Source organism: Pelophylax lessonae (genome assembly GCF_965119305.1).
Source record: "Pelophylax lessonae genome assembly, chromosome: 12".
Classification (NCBI taxonomy): domain Eukaryota; kingdom Metazoa; phylum Chordata; class Amphibia; order Anura; family Ranidae; genus Pelophylax; species Pelophylax lessonae.
In genome coordinates this window covers 151,291,972-151,319,079 of record NC_138779.1, presented here as the reverse complement: position 1 = coordinate 151,319,079, position 27,108 = coordinate 151,291,972, and the positions used below count along the sequence as shown (strand labels likewise).

Below are 27,108 nucleotides of genomic sequence, written 5' to 3'. Positions count from 1 at the left end.
TTTTACTAGGATGGACATATACCAAGGGGAAGGAATGGGTGTCATGAATGAAGACTGGATCTCAAGCAGCCAACCTTATTTCAGAAAACCTTGTGATGTTTAATTACATTTCACTTTCAATAATTGAAAATATAGTTCGAAAGCTGCATAAAATTGTTTTGGAAAGTAGTGACTACTTTTATGATACAAAAGTAAAAGTGTTTTTTTTTTTTTTTTGTTTTTTTTGCGATGGATCCTTTCGTTGTTAGATATTTATCATTGGAATGGCTATGCTTGCGTTTCTTCTGAAATGGAAATAGTGGAATGACTAGGAGAACCAGGTTTAGTCTCGCCCTTTCATTGCTGCAGATTTGCTTAGGGACTCTTAGAGCAGTGAAGAGGTTAACAAATCTTGCCCCTTTTTTTGTGGTTTTAACTCATAATTTGTCTTGGGCGGCCATAGCCTGTCATGCCAGACTGGGAGGCTCCTTGGTTGCTACCCATCTGCAAACCAATTATATTCTTTCCTTGTTTCAGCTTGTCTTCAGAGAAATCCCGTTTATGTTCCTGGGCTTTTCTGGGAAAACCAAATTAAATGGTCATTGTACAGGATAAACAACAAAATTGATCAATTGTTTGGAAAATAATCTACTTATTGAGTTCTACCACTTACTTCATGAACCAGGAGGGATCTCCTTGGTACTGGCCATCATCTTTAGTGACTGCAATACTCCCAAGAGCCACAATTGTCCTCTGCACAGCAGCCATATCTTTTCCTGTGAATACATTGTTAATAAACAAAGTTAAATGTATGTTCTGTGTTCTCTACACATACATTACACAATTTTGCTAGTCTGCACTTATCTTACATAAGATCACGCATTTAAGGGCAAGTGTACTGACTTTATACTATTCTTTTACTGTTGTCAGAGCAAAAATCTTTTTTTTTTTTTTAGGTAAATCTAAAATATTAGCGATCCTGGCATTGGCAACTTCTCTTCCTGCTCCTTTGGCATTGCTGCGGCATTAATGCCCAAAATGGTAGAGAATCTTGCTTACCAGAGAGGGAGCAGCATAGAAGTGATGTCTCGCTGTGTTGGCTAGGTAGAAAGAGACGCTTTAGTTCTAAACGAGTGCGCTCTAGTAACCCCTAGTGTGACCTGACCCTTTGGAACCATTTCTCATATGTATCAATATATGTATACACTGATCAGCCTTAAGGCTTCTTTCACACGGCCGCTCCGTGTGAAAGGTCCGCTGCGGGACTTTTTTTTTTTCATTTCTGTCATCCGCTCCGTGTGCCCGCATATCATCCCATCCGTTTGCGGATGATATGCGGACATAATGTAAGTATATGGCACTGCGGATGTCACCGCTGACATCCGATTTTCCTTCCTTTCCGTTTTTTACACGGAAGAAAAAATAGGGTTCTGTTCCATTCGAAAAAACGGAACAGAACTGAAAGGAGGAAAATCGGATGTCAGCGGATGGTATTCCGCTGACATCCGCAGTGCCATTCACTTACATCATGTCCGCAAATCATCCGCAAACGGATGGGATGATTTGCGGACACACGGAGCGGCCGTGTGAAAGGACCCTTACTTTTTGACCAACCGCCTAATTTTAAGTAGATCCCCCTTTTGGCCAAAAAAGAGCCTCTTGTCGCTGCCAAACCAGCCCTGACCCGTTGAAGCATGGATGCCATCACACCTCTGAAGGTATGCTATAGTATCTGGCACAAAGTTGGCAGTAGAAGATCCTTTAAGTCCTGTAAGTTGTGATTTGGGCCACCATGGTTTAGACTAGTTTTTCTAGCACATGTCATAGAAGCACAATTGGTTTAGGATCTCGAGCATTTGGAGGTCAAGTCAACCCCTCAAACTAGATGTTGTGTTCCTCAAACCATTCTTGAACCATTTTTGCAGTGTGGCAAAGCTTATTATACTTTTGGAAGAGACAACTCCCATCAGAGAATACTGTTTCTATGAAGGGGTGTATTTATCAGCAACAATGATTAGGAAGCTGGTGCGTGTCAAAGTAACAATCCACTTGAATGGCAGGACCCAATGTTTCACAGCAGAACATTGCCCAAAGCATCACAGGCCTCTGCTGGTTTGCCTTTTTCCCATACTGTATCCTGGTGATATCTCTTCCCCAGGTAAGTGATGTACACACGCCTGGCCATCCACATGATGTAAAAGAAAACATGATTCATCAGCCCAGACCACCTTCTTCTATTGCTCCATGGTCTAATCTTAATGCTCACAAGCCTATTGTGGGAGCTTCTGCCTTAGTACATGGGTTAGCATGGGCACCCTGACTGGTTTGTGGCTACACAGCCCCATACACAACAAAGTGTGATGCCCACTTTTCTGCTTTCAACAAATCACCTTCATGGACAATTTTACTTGCTGCCTAATATATTCCACCATCTTTCAGATGCCATTGTAATGAGATCATCTATGTTATTCATGTAACCTTTCAGTGGTCATTAAGTTATGGCTAAACAGTGTTTGTGTGTATGATTGTGTATATATATATATATATACACACACACACATATGTATTGTGACATTATGAAAGACGAAGTGATTGATGGACGCTATGTATCACCTTGCATACGTTCATAAGCAGGAAGCTAAGGTGGAATCCGGGCCATGTTTTCTGAGCTATCTTGGCAGTGTTTATTCCAGGCCAGATTTTGTGGTGCACTAGTGACCACCAGCAGGTGGTATACAGTACATAAAGCAGGAACGGAGCAAGAAATTGATCTTGGCCTGGGACTCAAGAAGCCAAACACGGGGGAGATACTTCTGTTTTCTTTGTTTCATTTTTATACATTTTAAATAAAACTGGCTACAAGTTAGATTTTAAGAAAGTCCTGCTGTCTGGACTACCTTTTTTCCCAGGGAAGGTGATCCTCATTTGAGGTATATATATATATATATATATATACCTACACACACACAGTGTATATTATTATGTTTATATAGTGAAAAAAAAACTAATTAAGAACATTCTCATATACCAAAATTATTGGAAAGCTTGCCTTTACACACACATGAACTTTAATGGCATCCCGGTCTTAGTCTGTGGGGTTCAATATTTAGTTGGCCCACCCTTTGCAGCTATAACAGCTTCAACTCTTCTGGGAAGGCTGTGTGCAAGGTTTAGGAATTTGTCTATGGGAATGTTTGACCATTCTTCCAGAAGCTCGATTGCGAGGTCAGCACTGAGGTGGATGAGAATGCCTGGCTCACAGTCTCTGTTCTAATTTATCCCAAAGGTGTTCTATGAGGTCAGGACTCTGTGCAGGACCTTGTTTGTGCACTGGTGTGCAGTCATGTTGGAACAGGAAGAGGTCATCCCCAAACTGTTCCCACAAAGTTGGGAGCATGAAATTGTCCAAAAGGTCTTGGTATACTAACACCTTAAGAGTTACCTTCACTGGAACTAAGGTGCTAAGCCCAAACCCTGAAAAGCAACCCCACAGCATAATCCCTCCTCCACCAAATGATGTGGACCAGTGAATAAAGCAAGGTCTATAAAAGGCATGGATGAGCGAGATTGGGGAGGAGGAACTTGACTGGCCTGCACAAAGTCCTGACCTCAAATCCATAAAACACCTTTGGGATGAATTAGAGTGGAGACTGTGAGCCAGGCATTCTCATCCACATCAGTGCCAGAGCTCCCAAATGCGATCCTGGAAGAATAGTCAAACATTCCCAAAGGCACACTCCTACAAAGGGGGAAAAAAAACCCTAGTTGGGACTTTAAGGGCAGAGAATAAATAGTATAAAAGGTAGCATAAAAGATAATATTTATTAATAAACATGACAAGAAATAAAAACAATATAGAAACAGTAATAACAAATGCAGGTCTATCACCAATAATTCAGGGTGAGAAAAATGGGGTGTTAGGATAAACCATATCAGTGTGAGCACAGCGCTCACACTGATGTGTTCGTGTTCATGTTCAACATGTTTCGGAAAATTTAGTAATTCCTTCTTCAAGGAAAAAGTCTGAACATAACACGTGGGTATGAAGATATGCACAGAAGACAAAAGTCCAATCTCCTATCTACCCTGGTCCTGGGCTCCCTCCCCTCAACACAGGGGATGATGTGTAGGTGCCGCTCCAAGAGTACACCTGTTCAGTAGACCTTTAGAAGTTGAACTCCTTCAGCTGCTTGGCTAACAATGCAGACTGTAGTGTAGACTCCTCCTGTGTTATTTGTGCAGCCAGAGGAGCTTCTTCCTTCTGGAGAAAAGAAACTTGAAGCCCCCTTGGAATAAGCTGTGCCTTCTAATATTCAGCTAAAGTCATGGAATCCCAATAACATTTGTCTTTTTAGGAACTTCTCAGGAGGATTTAGATTTGGTGTTATTTCACCAAAAACTGGCTGGATCTTAGGTTGCCACCTTATCCTTTCAAACCAGGTGTCCGAAGGGACAGTACCTGGACCCCGGGGTACAACTGGGGATAGCTGTGGCTAAAATGCTGGTCAGCAAAACTTTCCTGCTGGAAGCAGTTGGAATGTGTTTCTTTTGAGAGTAAAGTCCTTTTTGGCCATGCTCTGGAAACCTGTATAAAAAAAATCACCAGAGGAATGGGCACTATCCTTTCTCTAATGAAACAGCAGAAGCTGTCTTCATCTGAAATCAAGAAGGGTTCCTTTCTTTTCAGAACTCAGGATTGCAAAAGAGAGGTTTCTTTCAGCAGGGATCCAGACATGCCAAGATGCTAACAAGTCGGCTTCTCAATGAGAGGAAATCCCCACTTTTGCAAGAGGGAGGATGCTTGGCAGCCTTCACAGCCATATGGACCTTCTGCATGTTTGTGTTCAGAACATTGCATTCAGAGGCTATAAGCCTGGAGTTTCACATCTTGCCTCCCACATGTGACATGCCGTTGTGCCTACTGCACACGCCTAAAAGCAGCCCTGTTTGCTGCCCTAGACCAGTTGCACTCTCAAGGGGTCATTGCCCCTGTTTTAGAACTAAAAAGGTTACTATTCAAACCTGTTCAATGTGCCAAAGCCAACTGATGATGTGCGACCCACTTTGGACCTGAAGCGTTTGAATAGGTTTTTGCATATTCAAATGTTCCATACGGAATCTGTATGGTCAGTGGTTACTTACCTCCATCTGGGGGAATTTCCTGACTTCAGTGGACATCAATGATGCCTACCCTCCACATCCCTATTTTTCCACTTCATTGGGGCTAACTGGACTTTGTAGTAGGGGAACATCATTTTAGTTTGTGGCTCTGAGTGTGGCCCAGAGTGGAATGTGCAACAGATGGTTTAAGTCCTGCAGGACTAAGGCCTATATCTCTAGAAGTCGACTAGAGGCCATCGCAGCACCTAAAATATCTGAGCCTCATCTTGGACATGGCCCCAGGAAAAGCTTCAGATCCATTGGCCCAAGGAGCAGGAGTTGAATTCCCTGGAAAACCTCTCTATTCACTTCTGTGTGAGAGTGCTGGGGTTTATGGTAGCTTTCTTCAAGGCGATCCCATATACTCAGATTCATTTAGGACTGTTGCAGTTCAACAATCCTGTCAATTCTGATGGCATGAGACAAAAGGACTCTGTCCTTGGATCACCCCATGTCTCTGAACGCCAAGACCAGGTTATCCTGGAGTTGGGGAAAACTTTTCTCTGAGTGGTGTAGAAAATACTGACCATGAACACCAGCCTGTCAGGCTGGGATTGGGACATCCTGGACTCCCTGTTAGTGCAGAAGAGGCAGTCGTCAGAGGAAACGCGGTTGCCAATCAACATCCTGGAGCTCAGGGCAAGTCATTTTGCTCTTCAGTACTGAATCCCCCCGCTGTGGAGACTGCCAATCGTGGTCCAATTTGACAGTCCCATGGCAATGGCTTATGTAAATCAACAAGGAGAGTACCAGAAGTCAGTCCCCATTTTGAGAAGCAAAGATGACTCTCATTCGGGCAGGACTACATGTTCTTATTCTGTCCAGGGCACATTCCTATTCCTGGAGTTGCAAAAATTGGTAAGCAGATTTCTTAAGCTGCCAACGACTGAATAACAGAGAGTGGTACCTCCACCCACAGGTGTTTCACCAACTTTGGACTCAGTTCAAAGTGATCTATGCATTCCCCTCTCTCAAAACTCCTGTAGGTCTGCTTCCTATGGATGGAAAGAGAGAAGGCATTGCAGTGATTCTCATTGTCCTGAATTGGCCCAGTAGGGTGTGGTACTCAGACGTAGTCAAACTCGCCATGGGCCATATCGGACAGTACTGACTTCTCAAGGTCATGTGTTCCATCCCACTTTCATGGTCATGTGCTTTGACAGCTTGACTGTTTACAGCCCAAGTCCTGAGGGACGGGTGTTGCAGACTGATTCCCACTTTGCTGAAGCCCTCTTCTCCTAGGGTTTACCACTGTACATGGAAAACATACTTTTCTTGGTGTGAAAAGGGAAAGCTTCATCCCGACACAGATTTTATTCCTTGTCAGTCAAGCTTGGATGAGTTCTTAGCCCTGAGGACCTCCAAAACGCCAGAGGCTACCATTTGAACCTATTAAGGATATTTCTCTGTTAGCAAAAAGGTTGCCTTTCCTGTGGCTATCAACTCGATTAGGAGGGTGTCTGAGTTTTCAGGTTTTGTAAAGAATCTTTTCCTGCACTTCACAAGGACAAAGTTCTTTTGAGACCACAAAACCCTTTCCTGCCTAAGGTGGTCTCAGCATTTCACCTAAATTAGGACATAGTGTTGCCTTCTTTTTGTCTGGCACCAGAACATCCTAAGAAGATTGCTCTCCACTGCCTGGATGTGGTTAGTGCTATGCCCATCTAGTTCAACCATTAAAAAAAATCTTATCAGTTTGAATACTATTCTCTGCACTTTTTCCAGTTCTCTGATATTCTTTTTCTGAACTGGTGCCTAAAATTTAAGTAAATGTTGAACGGAGGTCTTACTCATGATTAGTACATTAAATATGCTCTCTCTGCAGTCTATGCTTTTTTTTTAATACATGAAATTATTTTGCTAGCTTAAGAAACTTGGCACTGCATGCTTTTATTAGGTTTATGATCTACCAAACACCCAGATCCTTCTCAACCACTGACTTCCCCAGCTGTTCTCCTAGAATGTATGATGCATTCATGCGTTTAGCCCCCAAGTGCAAAAAAAATTACATTTATCATCATTAAACCTCATTTCCACATAGCTGCCCAATTAAATAATACATTGGGACTGGCTTGTTAGCTGGAGACATCCTTTTGTGAGTCTACGCTTTTCCTTAAAATATTTTTTTCTAACAAAAGCTCTTCTATGTGGTCTTTTGCTAAACCCTCCAGTATCTTCCACACTGTAGAAGTTAAACTAACTGATCTGTAGTTCCTTGGTAAAAACTTTTATTCCTTTTTAAATATAAGCACCACATTGGCCTTACACCAATCCAGTGGTACTATGCTAGTCATTAATGAGTCTCTGAAAATTAGACGCAATGGCTTAGAAACTGAGCTCAACTCTTTGAGGACCCTTGGGTATAAGCCAGCTGGTCAAAGTGCTTTATTCACCCTTATTTTGTCTAAGGGCACTTTCACACTGAGGCAGTGCCATCTTAAGAGCATTAAAGGGCCCTGGGCAATGCAGTGCACTGAGGCCCCGCCTACACAATCACCCATGAGAATAAAAATGCAAATTTTAGATAAGGCGATATTTATTGGCACAGCAGTGCCAAGCTAATGACAGCTTCCAGGTTCGGCGGCTGGGTCCGGTGAACACACACACGGACGGGAGTCAGACTCGACTGTCCTATGTGTGCCTGTTTCCGTGGAGGCAGACAGGCATTCCTGCAGTTGTGGGCTCCCCCTCGACTGTCCTATGTGTGCCTGTTCCCATGGAGGGCCGACAGGCACTTGCCACCTGCTAAGTTTGGCGGCAGGATGCACATGGGAATTGGGACTAATGCTTGGCTGGGGCTTGGGCTGGGTTGCTGGGCAGGTGGGGCCCCCGGGCAACTGCCCAGCGTGCCCATTCGGTAAGATGGCCCTGCACTGAGGAGTTTTCCAAGGCCTTTTGCATTAAAAATAAGTGCCTGAAAAGCTCAAGAAAAATGCTTCCCTTTATAAATCAAATAATGTGTTTACACTGTGGCAGTGTGTCTCTGTTGCAGTGATAAAAATCCTGCTTACAGCATCTTTGGAGCATGTTTGGGGAGTTAAAAAATAAAACGCACATTCCCATTGTAAGCAAAAATTTTGAGTCACATGTCCTTCAATAAAACCCGCACCGCAAACTCTGTAAAATTGCAGTCAAATTCTGCATTTTTTTTTACAGTGGATCAGTATTTCTGAACCATACTGTATCAATTTTGATCCATTGTGGATCATTTAGGGCTAAATCAGTACTATCCGTATTAAGTACTTGATCAACCCCATTTTCCTTTGTACTGTATAGACAAAGTTAGAGAAGGTATTTATTAAATGTGCCTTCTCTTTATCCCCATAAGGTCTATTCCTGTTGCCTGATGGCTCAGAGGCTGCCTCTAGATTCACAATTGCTAGATGGATTCAACAATTCATTACTTGAGCATAGGACTTAAAAGGTGGGGCTCCTCCCTTTCCTGTGAAAGGCCACTTCCCCAGACATGTTGGGGCTTTGTGGGTTTTTCAATATCAGGCCACAGTTTCAGAGGTGTGCAAGATGATCACCTGGTCTTCTGCCATACATTCACAAAGTTTTACCTGGTGGATGTTCAGTCCATGGCATACACCAGTCGTAGCTGGAAGGTCCAAAAGGTGGCCTTGTATGGGCCTTCCAGGTTATTCCTTTACATGTTTTGTGAGGGGGAATTGTTCCGCTTCCCCTTAGCCATTGTTTGCTGTTGACCATCCCTCATAGGATTTTCTTTTGGATGTCACACTAGTCTAAAAATGAACTCTTCCCCTATGATGTACAATTAATAAAATTTGATTTTTTTTTTTACTCACTTGTAAAATCTCTTTCTTGGAGTACATCACAGAACACAGATCTCTCCCCCTCTGATTAAACTCGGATATTGCCTGCTGACAAAACTGAGGAAATGCTGGTAGTGGGAGGGGTTATATTGGACGATGTGAAATTTTGCTATTTGCCAGTGTCCACCTGGAGGTGGAACATAACCCAATAGTCTAAGAATTAACACGCCTGTGATTTACTCCAAAAAAGGGATATTACAGGAAAGTAAAATATCCTGGTTTCAGAGGCATAGGACCTGGCTGTGAATAGACGGGGGCAAATGTATTCGCTTTTCTTTTCTTCTATCACCAACAGCTATAGTACAAAATGTACCCAATTTTTCTAAAACAAATAGTGGACTTAATGATCTGTTTTTGATTAACACTGGCAATGAGCCATATGTTTCAGCCCATGATGGTAAAATACTAAACAGGTGGCAGCCCTACTTGGCTTTGCTAGCCCAACCTTGAGCTAGCGAAGCTCCTTAGGACTGGTGAAAAACAACTCACATTTAGAATTAAACTATATGGTTAATTTCTATGCTAAAAAATTAAGCATCTTGCTGGCAAGCTCCTAATTTCTAAAACCCTGAAATCAGTGCTTTATAAGCAAGGTGATTGCCAACAAGTAGTTAAATGAGATCAAACACACATATTTTCTGCTTTTTAACAAAATCCTCAATGATATGTATATGATCTAATGACAAGAAGAAATCTGTATTTCTTATTAAATCATTTTCAAAATGATTCGAAATTATAATCAGCATAGGATATGTTTCCAATCTCTACAAGTGAGAATATCTGGTCTGTCGTTATGCTTGTGACTTAATATCGGCAGGATTTACCTTCATACAGGTCTACGGTTTGAAAGACATCAGTTTTCACCACTCCGTAATCCTCGGCCGCCTTTAGGAATTGAGCCACTTGTTCCATTTGCTTGAAGGCCATGCTGGGAGGGGGTTCAGGGATCTTAACAGGCTGTGATCCCCTGGGGTATAGACTATTTATCAGTTTTGAAAGAACCTATGAAAAGACCAAAAGATAGTAGTCCTTAGACAACTTTAATTTATTGTGATTCTTTGTCAAAAGTATTTTTCAGCCAACCCCAGGTAAATTTTCAGTGATGTTTTGGATAGCAAAGGAAGGGTTAGAGTCTCATTTTTTTTTTTTTTAGCATTTGTGTGTCTGTTGGAATATTTACTATTAGAGACCTTTCACACAGGAGGTTTTCAAGCGCTTTGGCGTTAAAAAAAAAAGCACCTGAAAAGCTCAACGAAAAATGCTTCCCATTAAAATCAATAAAGGCTTTCACAGTGGGGCGGTGCGCTGACAGTGTGGTGAAAAAAATCTGGAATGCAGCATCTTTAGAGCACGTTTTGGAGAGCTAAAGAAAGTGTCTTGACTGTCTTGCCTTTCTTGCCTGCACTTTCCCTGAGACAAGAGGAATGCAGAAGGAAAAGGAGTAAGTGTTAGCATACCGTCTCTACTTGTCTCAGGAAAGTGGTCTGTGCCGAGACAAGCTGCAGTTATGACAGGTCTGTCTCCTTCCAAGCTGTTGTCCGATTTTCCACATGGAGAGGGAAAGGTGGCAATTCAGACTTCATAACTAGACTAAAGAAGAAGTATGGCCAAAGCTCTTTTGGCCATACTTCTCCTGTGAGTCATGGGAGCGCACTTAGTTCTGCACTCTTGTTAACCCAGAATGAGCGGACAGTAGGCCAAAGCATCACAGTGCCAGTCCAGGCTCTGCAGGGATCCTGAAAATAATGTCAGGATCCAACCAGATGCCTGACTGCCAGCTGACTAAGCCTCTGAGCATGTTTTTGAGAACCTGAGCCAGCTGTTCTTGTCCTCTCCACAGCCTTGTGCTCCAGTGAGCGCTGGAAGGGCAGAGCACAGGGTGCTGACACTGACCACTCTGTGCTCAGAGGGGACCCGAGAACCGGGCAATCAGCATTCTTTATTCGCTCAGTTCTCGGTGTAGAGCGACAACTGCAACATCAAATCAATACTGCACCCAGCTAGAGGAGTATGTGGGTTTATTTTCTTTTTCTGAACTTCTCTTTTAGAGAGCACTTAGTTACATGGGACTAAGTACTAAATATGTGTTGTCCCATGGGGGCAGATGATTGTTAGAAAAAAAAAAAATGTATGAAAAATTTGACTGCAGTCAGGCTTTAACTTTTTGGTTACAATTGTCCCTATATAATTGGCTAATTAAAATATGATGCAAGGAGATAACTGGAATTGTAATACGACTCAGATTAACACTCTTCAGTAACCTAAGTCTAATGTCTGTACTGCTACTAGATGACTGTTTGGAGAGGTACTGGATTTGGCATCTTTTTCAAACCTGCCTTCAAAATATATATGATACTATATGATGCTATGGCTTAGCATTCCTGTACAGAAGTTCTCAGGTGTGATCCTGAACAAAAGAACTGTGAACTTTAACCCATTCTGACTCCATGCTTACCACGCCATTCTTCAACCATTGCTGGAATCCATATCTTCCCTGCTCTGGTGGTTCCCCTGCATCAGCACCGGCCTGAAGCTTAATCCACTGCACTAGACGTGCCTCCAATTCATCATCATACTTTTTTTCTATGCGGGACATGACATCACGGCTCATGCCATATGAAGGACCTTTATTAGCCATGGCTTCTTAGACCTACATAAAAAGTTAGATCATGTTATAATGCATGTATCTTATCAAAATCAGTACCACAGACCTAGGTTCTTGTTCTGTGATAGTATACTTAAAACAGACACATTGAAATTCATGGGCATAACAAACATTGAATGTAGACCTGTGCTAAAAATGACCTCAGACCATTGCACTGTCCATTTAACACAGAGCTTCCTGCAGGGCTGGGACAAGGAGTGGGCAGGAGGGGCAGCTGACCTGGGTGCAATGGTTTATTGCCGGGATGAGGGCGCCCTGACCCTAACCCTAAGGAGGTTTGGCATCTTTGCCATAGGTGCTGGATGACCTTGTCCCAGCACTGGCTTCTTGAGAGGCTTCCTGATGAGTGAGATCATCAATGCTCTGCTATTCCCTCACTGTCTAATGACAAGCTGGAGTGGGTCCTAGAATGGGCTGTTGTAGTGACTGTAGAAGGATGATAAATACACCAGAAAGGTATGCAGCTTGTTTACCACATGCTGGTCAAACAAATATGCCAAACAAAAGATAAAGTGGTTGTAACCCCCCCCCCCCCCAAAAAAAAAAAGAAATTGTCCCTAAGATACCTTGTTGATCCTGCCTGGTCCTGACTTCCCCTCTGTGAGTTGCCCACCACGGTTATCATGGCTGCTGAGCCATGAAATCGTGGGCAGCTTACATGCCTCCGTCATTGCAGCTCTCCCCTGTGTGTGTCTGCAATTTTCCCCTCCCTCTCTCCCTTTCAACTTTGTAGTGTGCAGTGAGAACACAATCTCCTCTCCTGCCCTCTCCTCCAGCCTCCATTGGCTGTACTGTTTCTCTGAAGCTTCTCCTCCTGAAGCTGCAACACCTCACAGTGTATTATCATAGGGGAGCAGAGAATCTCAGCCCCTCCCACCTGGCTCCCTTAGATCGAGATGAAGAGCAGAGGGAGGACACTGATCATCAGAGAACAGGAAAAAGGTTTCCGATTAAAAAAACACACACACACACACATCGCACTGTTAATATAGCAAATTAATAGAGAATAAATCAGGTTTGGGAATTTGAGTTTGCAACCACTTTGTCGGTTTTTGCTTTTTTCTATGAAAATAATAATAATAATTCTATATACGACATTAAACATCAACAAGATACTGATAGAAAACTGGGCTACACATTTAGAAAATACTATTGAACAATCGGAAAACCTGGGTGAACAAAACTGTTGCATACACCTTATGTCATTTTATAGTCACCAATATTTGGTTGACATATACACTTACAAAGGGATTGGTGTCTGTCTTTGTTTCTAATTTGTAACATGCCACACCCACTTGCAAGTGAAAACTGACTATATGCAAGAATAATATAGTATCATTAGTAGTAACAAGCATAGATTTATGAAAATTCGTTCTTTCCAGACCAACCTGTTAACATTCTATGAGGAAGGGAACTGTAATCTGGATATAGGAAATCCTGTAGATGTAGTGCATCTGGATTTTGGCAAAGCTTTTAATACAGCACCTCATTAACGCTTAATATACAAACTGAGGTCAGCTGGCATTTACGATAATATATTTACTTGGCTAGATAACTGGTTACAGGAGTGTCCAGAGGGTGGTGATAAATGGCTTATCTATTGAATGGTCTGGAGTTGTAAATGGGGTACCTCAAGGCTCTGTCCTGGGACCAATCCTGTTCAACTTGATAATAATTGATATAGAGGTTGGAATTAATAGTTCTTAGTGTTTGCTGATACACAGCTAAGCTTTGTAATAACTTCACAATAAGATATTGCAAATTTACAGGAAGACCTCAATAAATTAAAGGGGTGGGCTACTACATGGCCAATGAGCTTTAATATTGAAAATGTAAATTAATGGAGGCTAAAAATATGAATGCAAGTTACTCGCTTGGGGGAATTGAGGGTGGAAAGGGATATGGGGGTCCTGGTGGATCACAGGCTTAGCAGTAGCATGCAAGCAGCATACATAGAGCAGTATGGATGTGGAACAACTCCCTCCCACAGTAAGATGAGCATCCCAGCGAATGCAGCATACAGGGATATGGGAAATGGTAGTGACGTAAACACTCACAAACTGGTTGAACTGGATGGACAGGTGTCTTTATTCAATCTTACCAACTATGTAATATTGTTAAAGTAACAAGGCACCATATGCTACAGAGGAAGAAAATAGACACTTTGTTATTACAAGATACTAGGTTAATATGAGATATAATAATTTGCTCAACTATAATGTACTCTTCACAGAGATCCCAAGGAGTATAGGACCTGACTGTGCATTCTGCCATGAGTAGCTGGGATCACAGGACTCATTATACAGAGTTTTCTATATCTTGGCATGTAGAAGAGTTCACATAAAGTTAATTCAACAGTGTATTTGCCTTTTGACTGTAGTATCACTTTAAAGAACAAACCACAGTACAGGTGATGGAACAGGTACTTCCTTTCTGATGTATGAAGTGAAAACAGAGATTAATGTATACCAAATAATATATTAAAAAGGTTTCCCCTCTAAACAGATTCTGATGTAAATGAATGGCTATGTTGCAGCAAATTTAGGCAACTCTTAGTCCAGAGATCAGCAACGTGCATATTCAAACAAGCTAAAAAGAACAGTATTAATTTTAAGGCCTCTCAAGAGTATCACTGTCATCTGCAAAGGGTACAATATATGGGAGTCTGAAACAGTGCAGATATAACATAGAGGAACACCGAAATTCTTTCATCTTTGAGTTATACTGACACCTATAGGAGGAGGATTGGACACCCAGCAAACAACAAAAACATGGGCCAGCCCTGGATAACACCTCCTACGACCAGCATGCCTCTCTTTGCTAGTGTCCTACTAGGATGGGCGTCTTCTCTTCAGCTCTGCTCTGTGAACGAGCAAACTAATTTTGCTAGCAGGACTTTTTCTTATTCTTTAAGATTTATCTTCTTCAATGAAGACTGTTCTCTACATCGCATTGTCTCTTCCATTGCAGCTGTCTTCAGCCTGGCTTTTGGAATGCTGCATGAAGATCCAGCTTGACTGCAATTGCTAGGATAGCCTAGACGTGACCTTTGGTAACTGGTTTCCAAGTGGGTTGGTTTCCAGACTTAGTTCTAGTAAAAAGTTAGCTGAAAAGAACTTTCTAGGTCCAAAGTGCTAGCAATGCCCCAGCACTCTTTTCCATCATACAGCTTTGAGGAACCTTCTCCCTGCTGCTGGGTTGTTTCCTTTTTTTCCTGCTGCCCGCCTTCAGTGACTTTGACCACCTCCAGCCATCTGACCCCTATCTGCTTCCAGATGTCTGGGTTTTTTGATTTCCCTTAGGTCTTACCCTCAGCGTTACGTTGCTGTACCACCACATGGTTGCAACATGTCTGATTCTAAACATAGAAGAGAGAGTCCTGCCATAACAGGTGCCCCCCAACTCACACGGTTCCAGGGCTGCCTGCAGTGAGCCTACTGATGGTGCTATCATCTGCAGCCTAGAATCCTGTTTCCCCCTGTTCCTGAAAACTATTTTGTCATTAGAATTGTCATAAGCTCTGTCAAGTGAGGGCGGGTTCTCTGCCCTTTCGTCTGTCTTTTTTTTTTTTTACAGTCATGCGCAACCACCAGTTATTTTCTGACTCACAAATACAAATCCTAGCCTGGTCCTACAGATTCTGGAACTAGTATATTTATGGTCTTAGTAGCTTCCATTAGCCCTTGAGAACCTGACTCCGAGTTGCTGCAGCCTTAGCCTTACACTGATGAGCTTGACCCTGAAGAGTTGCTGTCAACTATTATTACAACCAAACTAAAACAAGCCTTTTCAGTCTTGAACCTGATGGTAGCCTCTTTCAAGGCAATCATATTTGTTCAGTTTTACTTCAGACCTCCTAACGAACAACATTTTGGGGCCTTGGAACAAGCCAATAAAGTCTCTGAACAGATTGATTCATTTGGCAGAGGACCAGTTTTTCCCCAGCTCTAGAATTGGGACAGTACTTCCTTACAGTTTTCTGGAAGATCTTCAATGGATGCCAGTCTGTCATGGTAGGAAGGAGTCATGGGAACACTGTTGGTGCAGTGGACATTGTCATTGGAGGAGTCTCGTCTCCCAATCAATATCCAGGAACTTCGGGCAATTTGTCTGTCTCTGCAGTGCTGGACTATCATCCTTGAGGTTGGACAATGCCACATCAGTGGTGTATATTAACCATTAGGGAGAAACCAAAAGACTTAGCGTGCCATGGGAGGTAGGGGACAATGGGTGTGGACCTCCTGGCCTCCAGATTCAACAAAAAATGAGACTGATTTATCTCCAGGTACAGGGATTTAGGGTACACCCTGATTGTTCTTTCCTCCTTTGAAGATCCTTCCTAGTCTGTTTTGCAAGATAAAGATTAAAGGCATTCTGGTGATCCTTATTGCTCCGGACTGGCTCAGGAATATGTGGTACACCAATATTGTAAGATTCCTGGTGAACACCAGAATATGGATTCAAGATCATAATAATCTTCCACCTCAAAAGACCAATTTACTATCCTGCTTCACGGTCACTGGCTTTAACGGCATATATATTGAAATCCAGGTTTTGAGAGACAGGTCATCTCTAAATCTATTATTCCTATTATGCTATAATCTAGGTAGGCTACTTCCTGCAAGCTGTATCATTGTATGTAGGTGCCATTCTCCACTTGATGTGAATCTTGGGGCTTCCACTTTAGGAGTTTCTTTGTGGGACATAGCCTTTCACTCCTACAGCTGAGCCTGGATCTGCATTGGCACTTTTCTGCCCTTTCTATTCTGTTTCAGAGGCCAATAGCCTCTCACTTCCTGCTTAAAGAACCTTTGTACAAGGAGTTTCCTATGTAGCTTCCCCTGTTCATTCTCCTGTAACTCAGTGGAATCTAAAATTTCTCTCTCTGCACTTCAGAAACAACCATTTCTGTTTAAATCCAATTATAGCCATGCCTATCTCTCCCCTAGCCACATGGTGGTATTTCTTGTAGCCATCACCTCAATGAGACGAGTGTCTGAACTGGCGACTTTACTCTGCAAAGAACCATTTCTGGTTTTACATAGGGAAAAGGTGATGTTGAGGCCCAGGACTTATTCCTGCCTAAAGCAGTTCCTGCCTTTCACCTCAAACCAGGACTTCCTTTCCCTCAGTCCAGTTCTAGTTCACCAAAAGAAAATGTCACCCTGTTGTCTGGATTTAGGAAGAATGATTACCTTGTTGCAATCACAGAGAGACCCCATAAGGGTTCCTACCATCTCTAGGTGGCTCAGGCAGACCATCATCCAAGCTTCTGGTCTCAAGAATTTGGTTCTACCCTTGCAAAGCTGACTCTACTCAATATGTAAGTACTTCTTAGGCTTTGTAATAGAAAACAACTGTGTCCTACTTGGCCTTCTATTCACAGGTTCTCAAAACTCTACCAGGTAGATGTTTCTGACTTGAGTGAGTGGGATGATGATTGTTTGCAGTGTAGCCAACCCTATTAGTTGGGCTGCTTTTGGATGTCCCAAAGGTGAAAGACTTCCTGTGTTTCAAAAAATGTCTCTCAATGTATGAAAAAGAAAAAACAGATTTTTGTACTGTTTAAATCCTTTTCTTGGGAGTCCTATGAGGGACACAGGTCCCACCCCTCTGTGTTTATAATCATGCTCTCTGTACTGTTTTGCTACAAAACTGACAGATGCTGGTAGCAGGAGGGATTACCTTTTACTGGCCTACAGTTTTTTTGCCAGTTTCCAGTACTCATGTAGGTGGCAGTATAACCTGAAGGTGAAAGACTTCTTGTGCCCCTCAATGGACCACAAAAAAGGAGATTTTACAGAAAATACAATATCCTAATTTCTCAATGTTGTTGTTTTTTTACCATTAGTTTTCTTGGACCTAAAATAACTTACTAAACTTCACTCAACCAATACCACATGATCACTTTGACCCTAATGCTCTAAAACAAATTATCGATTTGTGGTCTTTTGGAAAAAAAAAGTGTACAGGATCCCTTAGGATCCTCAGGACCAGCTAAATGTAACTCTCTGCAGTTAAGTTTAATTTGGTACAGCTAGATTTCTCTGTGTTGAATTAAACAAAAGTGATCTTATATGAATTTGAGACAAGGATCAGTTGCCTGTCCTAGAGAGGGCATGTGGTTGTCATGTTCTGAAGAGCTGGTTCTTCTTGACCCTGAAGCCAAAAAGGAGCTTGACTTCTAACTCCCTGTGTGAGTCTTGCAGATAGTAATAAAGGAGACCCCTTTGAGATGCTGCAAGTGTTTTTTTCCTTTAACCCCACTACCTTTACCTCATATTTTTATAGAGGAGCTAACATAGCGATGATGTTGCTACAGATATTATAGAAGGGTCAGAATATTTTTTCTGTTTTGCTTCCTTTTATGATCTGAGTTAGGATTTAACATATAAACATTGAAAAGTGGCTGCCATCTCTGTAGATATTCAGTCAGGTCTGTTTCTAGGCACAGGTAAACTTGATGGTAATAAGGCGTGCCTCCAGCTGCAGAAGGCAGATAAGAAGGGCAATGTTAAGTATAGGGGAGAGACAATATTGCACTAAATAATTTGTACAATGTTCTCTCACTGTGTGTTGGCCTTTTCAAAGATTTGACCTTTAATCTCTTGTACATGCATCTACACATCTTGTATGAATTTAAATGGCTAAGAACATTGTGAAACAAGGACAGCTTTATTAGCAGTGTATAAAAGGGGAAGACTTTAAAAGTTTGATAACAGTGATAACACTATCATTGTTTAAATGTTACAAAGAATATAACAGAGTATGTAAAAAGGAAATCTAGGACACAAAAATTCAAAACAAACGACAGATTGCAAAAGATAGGACAAACCCCCAAAAATTCTTCAAATATATTAACAGTAAAAAGGTTAGGTCTAAACACGTAGCCTCTTTACAAAATAATCTGGAGTGGGTAACTGGGGACAAAGAAAAGGCAAATTTATTAAATACTTTTAAGCAACAGACAGCATGGATTCATGAAAGACAGAAGAATTTGTCATACCTGATTTCTTTTTATGAGGAGGTAAGTAAAACCTTGGACAGAGGGGTGGCTGTGGACGTAGTATAATTGGATTTTGCAAAAGCGTTTGACACAGTTCCCCACATACGGCTAATTTGTTAGGTAAAGTCTACAGGCTTGGAAAGTTTCAGTTCAGTTTGTAAATGAATAGAAAGGTAGCTAAAAGATAGATTTCAGAGGGTAGTGGTTAATCCTTCTTACTCTGAATGGTCTAAGGTTACCCTGGCTTTTTTTTTTATTTTTTAAATCAGTATAAAGTTTATTAACAACGTTAACAGTACAAACAATGCACATTTCAAAGTATTACATTATAAAATACTTTTGCAGAATACAAAGTAGAATAATGTTCTTGTATGAAGACAAAGCAGGTATATAAAACCAATTGAACCTGAGATGTCATTAGTTGTATCTCAGTGTATTCATCCCTAGGTATGGTTTAAGAAGACATATCTTCTATATATCCAGTACTTTAAATTAAACTCACTCCAAGGGGACAAACAGACCCTTACTTTTAATATCTTTATTAATGATATAGGGTCTGGGATTAAAAGTACAATTTCAGGCTTTGCAGATGACACCAAGCTTTGCAGTGGAATACCGTCCTTACAGCATGTCTCCAACTTACAAGCCGACCTCAATGCGCTGTTTAATTTGGCAACTATGTGGCAAATGATGTTTAATGTTGATAAATGTAAAGTTATGCACTTGAGGGCTAAGAATATGCATGCATCATACATACTAGGGGAGTACAACTGGAGGGATCAATGGTGGAGAAGGATCTGGGGGTTTTGGTAGATCATAAGCTTAATAATAGCATGCAATACCAAGCTGCAGTTTCAAAAGGGAATCCTTTCTTGTATTAGGAGAACTATGGACTCCAGGGAGAAAGAGAGAGAGATAATTTAGCTCCTGTACAATTCATTAGTAAGACCTCATCTGGAATATTCAGATCAGTTGTGGGCATCAGTTCTCAAAAAGGATATTGGGGAACTGAAGAAAGTGCAGAGAAGGGCAACCAAACTGGCAACCAAAAAGGCATGGAGGAGCTCAACTAGGAGGAAAGATTGGAGGAACTGAATTTATTCTCTCTTGAGAAGAGGAGATGAAAGGGAAGGGGTGGGATTCACCTGTAAAAATACATAAAGAGTCCATATAGTGAACTTGGTGTTGAGTTATTCACTAAAAGGTCATCACAGAGGACAAGGGGCACTCTTTACCTCCAGAGGAAAAGAGATTTAATCTCCAAATACAAAAAAGTTTCTTCACAGTAAGAGCTGTGAAAATGTGGAATAGACTCCCTCCAGAGGTGGTTCTGGCCAGCTCAGTAGGTCGCTTTAAAAAAGACCTGAATTCTTTCCTCGATGTACATAATATAACTGGGTACTAATATTTATAGGTAAGATTGATCCAGGAAAAATCTGATTGCCTATCGGGGGATCAAGAAGGAATGTTTTCCCCTGCTGTAGCAAATTGGATCATGTTTTGCTGGGGTTTTTCGCCTTCCTCTGGATCAACTATGGGTATAGGATTGTGTATATGCGATTGTATGTATGATTTTTTTTTCTTTTTATTGAACTAGATGGACTTGTGTGTTTTTTCATACTAACTATGACTACCTTATGCCAAAATAACAAAGTATTTATATATTTCACAAGCAAATTAGCGCAGAGGGTCCGTAATGGCAGCTTACATCATACTCTCATTATAATTTTCCTTTTATGGCAGTTGGTATAATTTTGTTTGTTAAGTATAAGTATGGGAGGGGCAGGCAACAATAGATGTCTGGGCTGGGGCAGTAAATTGGTCAGAAATGTCTTTTGTCATTGTAATATTGTTTGGTCTTCCTTGTAAATTTATTTGGATCATGTGTGTTCATAATGGAAATAATGAAACCTTTTATGTTGTAGCTAAATTTGGGGCACTCAAAAGAAAGATCAAAGATAAAAAAAATGTGTCTCTAAAACTCACAGACTCTTACTGACAAATAAAGAAAAAAGAATAAGTGATCCAACACAAATGTCAAAGCACCCATTCACCACTGCGCCACGAAAAGAAATAAAATTTAAATGTGTAATTGGAATTGTAAAAAATGTTTTTCTAAAAATACCAAATATATTGACGATAAATGTGTAGCTGCCACTTTAAATATTAAATGAAATGCATGTGAGAACACAAACTAAAATTATAGGTGAACAGCAGTGCTCAAATGTGTAAAAAGATGTATTGTGAAAAAATGTAATAACGATGTTTTCACTTACATCCTGTGAATGAGTATATCTAAAAAAAATAAAAAATAAAACTTAAATTGTGAAATCAGCCTGTGTAAAATGATTAAACACACATGTATATCAAAGTCCAATGTGCAACGAAGTCCATATATAACAAAAATTGCAGTGACAGAAGCACTCCTTCAACCAAAATGAAATGTTTACAGCACGCTGTTAGTGAGCAACCCGCCTCTTCCCATTAGGTGTAAACTCACCGACGTTAATTGCCTTACACTCATGCTCAGCAGTGAAGGGGTTTACCCACATGGGGTTAATGGATCCATCCAAGCAATCTCTGCCTCTACTGTTTCAAGTGTGATCAGCTCATATACATAGGGGACAAAGGAAAGCTTAACTAGTGTAGTACGTTCAACATCCATATAACATTTATTTAAAACCTTCACACATTGCACTTACATATAGTACATTAAAAACAAGCATGGGACAATACTCCTAGAGCGCTGCAGCGATAGGTCTAAACATCAGGGTAATATCTCACCACTCTCTGGACCTCGGCGGACCGTCCCCTCCGATCCTTCCTAATACGTCCTACTGGTTGCCGTACAGCCACATCCCATGTTTGAAAGGGATAGGTATATTAGATGAACTAGATGGACTTGTATCTTTTTTTCAACCAGGTTAACTAGAGTATGTAACTATGTATACCCAGTAGTGTAAGCATTAATGCACCAATAATCCACACAAAACCTCAAGCTTTTGTTCTTTTAAAATAGGTCAGTTGGTTAGGCCTGTGTAAGGGATGTAAAAAACCCCATAAAAAAAAACAAACTAAAAAGGATCACATTTCCAGCTTCAGCAGTCCAGGATTATAGTTCTGTTCGTAGAGAAAGTAAAACTCAAGGCATTTCTATTAAAGCACCAGTAGAGGGCAGCATTGAGTTGAAAGCCTGAATGATGGCGTGTACATTTTAATGGAACACTGCTAATATAGCAGGGGGACAGACCTTTGCTTCTGGTGGTAACAAAATAGCAGTTGCTATCCTGTCTATCAGACTGAAGGCCATGCTTTATGTCATTGCAGATAAGAGGGAGCATATTTAGGGCTATAAACAGGACTATATTGATTTATTTACATCCCTGTGATCGGTAAAGGTTGCTGTCCCTACTGGTGATTAAATAACACATTGCACAAATGTTTGTGGATCACACTGACGCGTCACATGGCGCCAGTGTGTCGGGAATGTGATTATCATAGTGTTATGTTTTTTTTTTTTAATATCATATTAGATTGTATTATTGCTTCACTTTATTATTTTCTAATTTCAATGTATTATTACGTTATTATTTTCTATGAGGACGTTATTCCTGTATATGAGAATGTTGTTTTTTATATATACACATATATATATATATATATATATATATATATATATATATATATATATATATATATATATATATATATTGTGTGTGTGTGTGTTATTATGTAGGATCAGAATAGCAGTTGCTATCCTGTCCATCAGACTGAAGTTCATGCTTTATGTCATTGCAGAAACTTTTCAATAAAAACACTTCTGGTTTCACCCAGCCCGCTCCCAACGCAAGTGCAAAAACATTGGCGCCCAACGTGGGGCCGTGGGTGAAGAAAAAAAGGTCACAAAGTGGAAAAGAGCGGTCACACTGTCTGTGAACAAGCTGAGAGAAAATTAGGGTATTAACCGCTGCTGCACGATAATCCTGCACAGATATAGAAAAGATGCAAGACAAAATCAGTGGGCACCTGATTCACTTGACAGTCGGTGATCTCATTGAGACTTGCCAGTTTATCAAGGCCTCCGAAGCAAGTATGGCGAAAGGAAAAACTTGGCGCCACTACATGGTGATAGATGAACTGGTCGAGGCTGAAAGTGAAGAGGCAGTGACACAATTTCTCCAAGCAACTAAGAGGTTCATTGTGAGCTAGAAAAGAAGAGGAACAGTGCTGAAGCACCAAATATCAGTGAGAAAGACCCCCAACCCAGCACAGTAAGTAGCCGATTTGAAACGACAACTATGTAGGAGAAGTTCCAGGAAACTTCCAGAATGATCGAGGAACAAATAAAAGAGCTAAGTACTAAACCAGTAAAGCCAGAACGCGAGTGACAGTCATCCAAAACAAGAACCTATTCCAGTCACTCAGAGACTTCACCATGGTAACTTGCCAGAGGTGACAATCAGGAAGGACTTTAAGATTGCTGGTCAGATAGGTGAAAAGGAACAGAAAAACAAGCTGTCCTATACAAACCTTATGCACCAGATCGACATGAGACTACAAAAAGGGTATCCTGAGTTTGAGATTGTGGAAGCTGTGGTGAAATCCATTAGACCTGGCCTAAGTCTCAGAGGTATGCTGGAAATTAAGAATGGACTGACCCTAGCGCAACTTAGGAGAATCCTAGAAAGCCATTACAAGGAGGAAAATGCTTCCAAACTGTACCAACAACTGATAAACATCTCACAGAATAGTAAGGAAACTCCTTAATATGTCCTGTTCAGAGCTATTGAATTGAAGGACCGCATGTTTGTCTCACAAGGAGAAGGCTCGGATGAACACTTTGGGATTGAGCTGGTACAAAAGAAATTTCTAAGGTCAGTGGGTACTGGACTGAGAAGTGACCACATCAAGTTCCTATTAAAGCAGTATTTAGACAATCATTGTATTGCAAATGAGGTGCTCATAGAGAAAACGAATGAAGCCACTAATATGGAGATGGAAAGGGAACAGAAGCAAAAGAAAGCTCAGTCCAGCAATTCGATGAAAGGGAAATAGTGTCAGTCCAATGTCGTACAGTGTCCTCAGGAACCAGATGTCCTGGCAACGACCGCCGACACAATATTTTGGTTCCCATAACAAGCAAGTAGCCCAACCATCCAACAGCTGTCAAAAGCAACTCTGAACTGGAAAAGCTGATACTCCAGATGCAAAAAGAGACGACAGAGAGAGATGAAGACAGTCGTCAGAGTCGAAAACTCTACGAGATCGTGAATTCATAGGGCCTCAGGTAACAGGGGGCATGAGCAATGGATGTTGTCAATCTTGTAAAAGAACTGGTCAGAAAATGGCCTGTGACCATTGCTTCAACTGTGGTCAATCTGGACATTTAGCGAGATACTGCAAAACAACCAGATCCAACCAGTTAAACGGGACAGGGTTGCTGTCAAGGGACCCACAGTAACCTGTGCTACAAACCAACGCTGTGTCCCAAAGTGCAACTCTGGTCGGTAATAAAATCGTTAAGTTCTCAAACGCCATTAGTGACATGGCTGGAAGGGTGAACCCAGATCTCTTTCAAAGGGTACCCAACTGCCATAACCAAAGACTCTACCAGGTGGCTGAGGAAGTGCAAACTCTCGTGGATGGTGTTATGAGACAAAACAGCAAGTTACTGAGCCTCATTGGAAAAAAGTGCCTTGTGAACTGTGAAATAGATGATATTCCTGTCCAGGCCCTATGGGATACAGGCTTTCAGGTTAGTATCATTATTGAGAGCTGGAGACAGCGGGTTCTGCCACATCCAGTGCTCCGAACTTTTGAAGAATTACTTGGGCCAGGAGTCCTCCTAGGAAAAGCAGCTAATGAGACTAAGATCCCCTTCTCCGGGTGGATTGAGGTCATTTTTCAGCTAACAGCTGGAAGTAACACCACCCGACAGCTAATTATGCCCCTTGTGGTATCGGAGGATGAGAAAGTAGCTGAAAAACACATCTTCGGTTATAATGTCATTGACTAACTCTTCAAGGAGACATCTGTCAAGGGAAAGAAAACCATTCCAGGTTTTGTGGGCTTATTAGGGACAGCATTGGGACTGTCGACCACCAGAACAGAGACCCTTATAAATCTACTACAAGCCAATCACAGGGAAAAAAGTGGTGCTACACTAAAGACTGGTACTAAGAGCCAAAGAATTCCAGCAAACACTGATGTATCTCAGGTGTAGGGCTCACGCCAAACCAGCTTTACAAGATCAGACAGTTTTGTTTACACCTGATGAGGCCCATCATTTGCCTGATGGACTGCATATTGGTAAGACATTAGTATCATTCCAAAAGGGATGTTCCAAACTATCCATCCCGGTTTGAAACACAACTAAGCGAGAAATTATGTTAGCAGGGCAGACTAGGATGGGGTGCCTCGAGCCCATAAAGGCAACATACCCAGCTCAGGTGAAACTGAATCAGTGAGTGTGGTCACTCACTTAGTAACTCATTGGCCACAGACATCCAGGCCAGGGCCAGAAGGCCGAGGGGATAACCTAAACACGAGTAAGTCACTGGTAAGTGATGCTAATCAAGGACATTGGGATCCACCAGTGCCTATCGAACACCTACCAGAGGAGGATCAACAGGTAGCCAAGACGATGGTAAGGGAGCAATGTAATGCTTTCGCCAAAGATGACTCTGATGTAGGATGTATTCCTTACCTACAATTGCAACTTCGCCTCAAAGACACCACACCTGTTAGGAGGAGTTGCATGCCTGTACCGAAACCACTGCACCAAGAAGTGAAAGAGTACCTGCAGGATCTGCTGAACCGCTGATGGATTACAGAGTCAAAATCTTCATACTCCTCAACCATAGTGTACATAAGAAAGAAGACTACAGAGAATTGAACCAGAAGTCCATCCCTGACTGCCATCCAATCCTAGGTTCCAGGACATACTGGACAGCCTAGGAGGAAGTTCATGGTTTTCAGTGCTAGAGCGGGGGAAAGCCTACCATCAAGGATTTGTGGAAGAATCCAGTCGACCACTGACTGCCTTTATCACACCTTGGGGTCTGTATGAGTTGATCTGAATACCCTTTGGCCTCAGCACTGCACCAGCTTAATTTCATCGCAGTATGGAAACCTGTTTAATGGGACTGAGGGATGAGATCAATCTGCTGTACTTCGATGACAACCTGGTTCACAGCAGATCATTCCAAGAACATGTGGAGCATGTCCAGTTGGTACTGCAGCGATATCCGCAACATGGAGTCAAGTTAATCGCTAGGAAGTGTAAACTCTTCCAAAACAAATTCAGATTCTTGGACAAGAGCTGGCCAAAGATGGCCATTTCATAGATCCAGCAGACACTGTGCCCGGGCTGGCCCTGAAGAATAACCAACCATAGACTGTTGAACTCAGGCAATAACTAGGATTCCTTTCCTACTATCGCCCTTACTTTCATAACTTTTCCAGAATTGCATAACCCCTCTATGAATTACTGTCAGCGGATACAACACCTGCCACAAAATCAGTACCGACTAGCCATTCCAGGAAAAAGAAGAAGCCATCACCAAAGCAAAGAGGTCAACCACCTTCCCATCAGTCTATAGTCTGGACTCACCACCACCACAAGGTAATGCTGAACCGGCTGATTGAGGTGTTAACTTATCCTCCAGTAATAGGTTACTCTGACTACAGTAAATCCTTTGTTCTGCACTGTGAAGCCTCGCAAGAAGGACTAGGAGCTGTGTTGTACCAAGAGCAGGAGAAAAAGTTAACAATCATTGCTTGCGGGTTAAGAACTCTCACACCTGTGCATGTGATAGAAGAACTATCACATGCATTCGGGGAAACTAGAGTTCCTAGCAATGACGTGGGCCATATGTGATAGATTCTGAGATTACTTATACTACTGTCCATCTTTTGTAGTATATACTGACAATAACCCCCTTACTTATGTCCTCACTACAGCTAAACTAAACACAACAGGCCATCGATGGGTGGCAGAATTAGCAGACATTAATTTCACCATCAAGTATCGTCCAGGAAAGAGGAATGCGGACGCGGATGTACTTTCCCATATGCCATGAAGTCCTGAACAATACATGCAACAGTGTTCGCAAGAAGTGGACCCCAAAATCATCGGGTGCATAACCCAATCACTTCAAGTACGTCAGAGAGACGAAATGCCTTGGCTGTGTCCAATAACCATCGCGCGTACAACGTTAACAATAGATGGGACCTAAAAGAAGGTAGCTCAAATACCCAAAGGGAACATAAGGACAACCCAAAAAGACGACTCAGTGATTAACCCAGTGTGAAAGTACAAGAGCCAAAACAGGTTCCCATCAAAACAGGAATGACAAGGTGGATCTCTTCACACTAATGAAACAATGGACCAAATTATACCTCGATGAAGATGGAATCTTGAGACAGAAAACAGCATCAGGATTTCAACTAGTGTTGCCCAA

At 41.7% G+C, this 27,108-nt stretch overlaps 1 protein-coding gene across 1 annotated transcript in view; it reads right to left on the bottom strand.

The window, feature by feature from the left end:
- Positions 1 to 237: 237 nt before the first annotated feature.
- The window catches only part of TAGLN (transgelin), a 35,608-nt gene continuing 8,737 nt past the window's right edge, over positions 238 to 27,108 (bottom strand). The window contains exons 2-5 of the mRNA XM_082273179.1: positions 11,431 to 11,625; positions 9,800 to 9,977; positions 653 to 755; positions 238 to 556 (exon numbers count right to left, since the gene is read on the bottom strand). Of these exons, the coding sequence (XP_082129305.1) occupies positions 412 to 556; positions 653 to 755; positions 9,800 to 9,977; positions 11,431 to 11,613 (609 nt within the window). The 5' untranslated portion in view covers positions 11,614 to 11,625 and the 3' untranslated portion in view covers positions 238 to 411. The remainder of the gene's footprint in view (positions 557 to 652; positions 756 to 9,799; positions 9,978 to 11,430; positions 11,626 to 27,108) is intronic.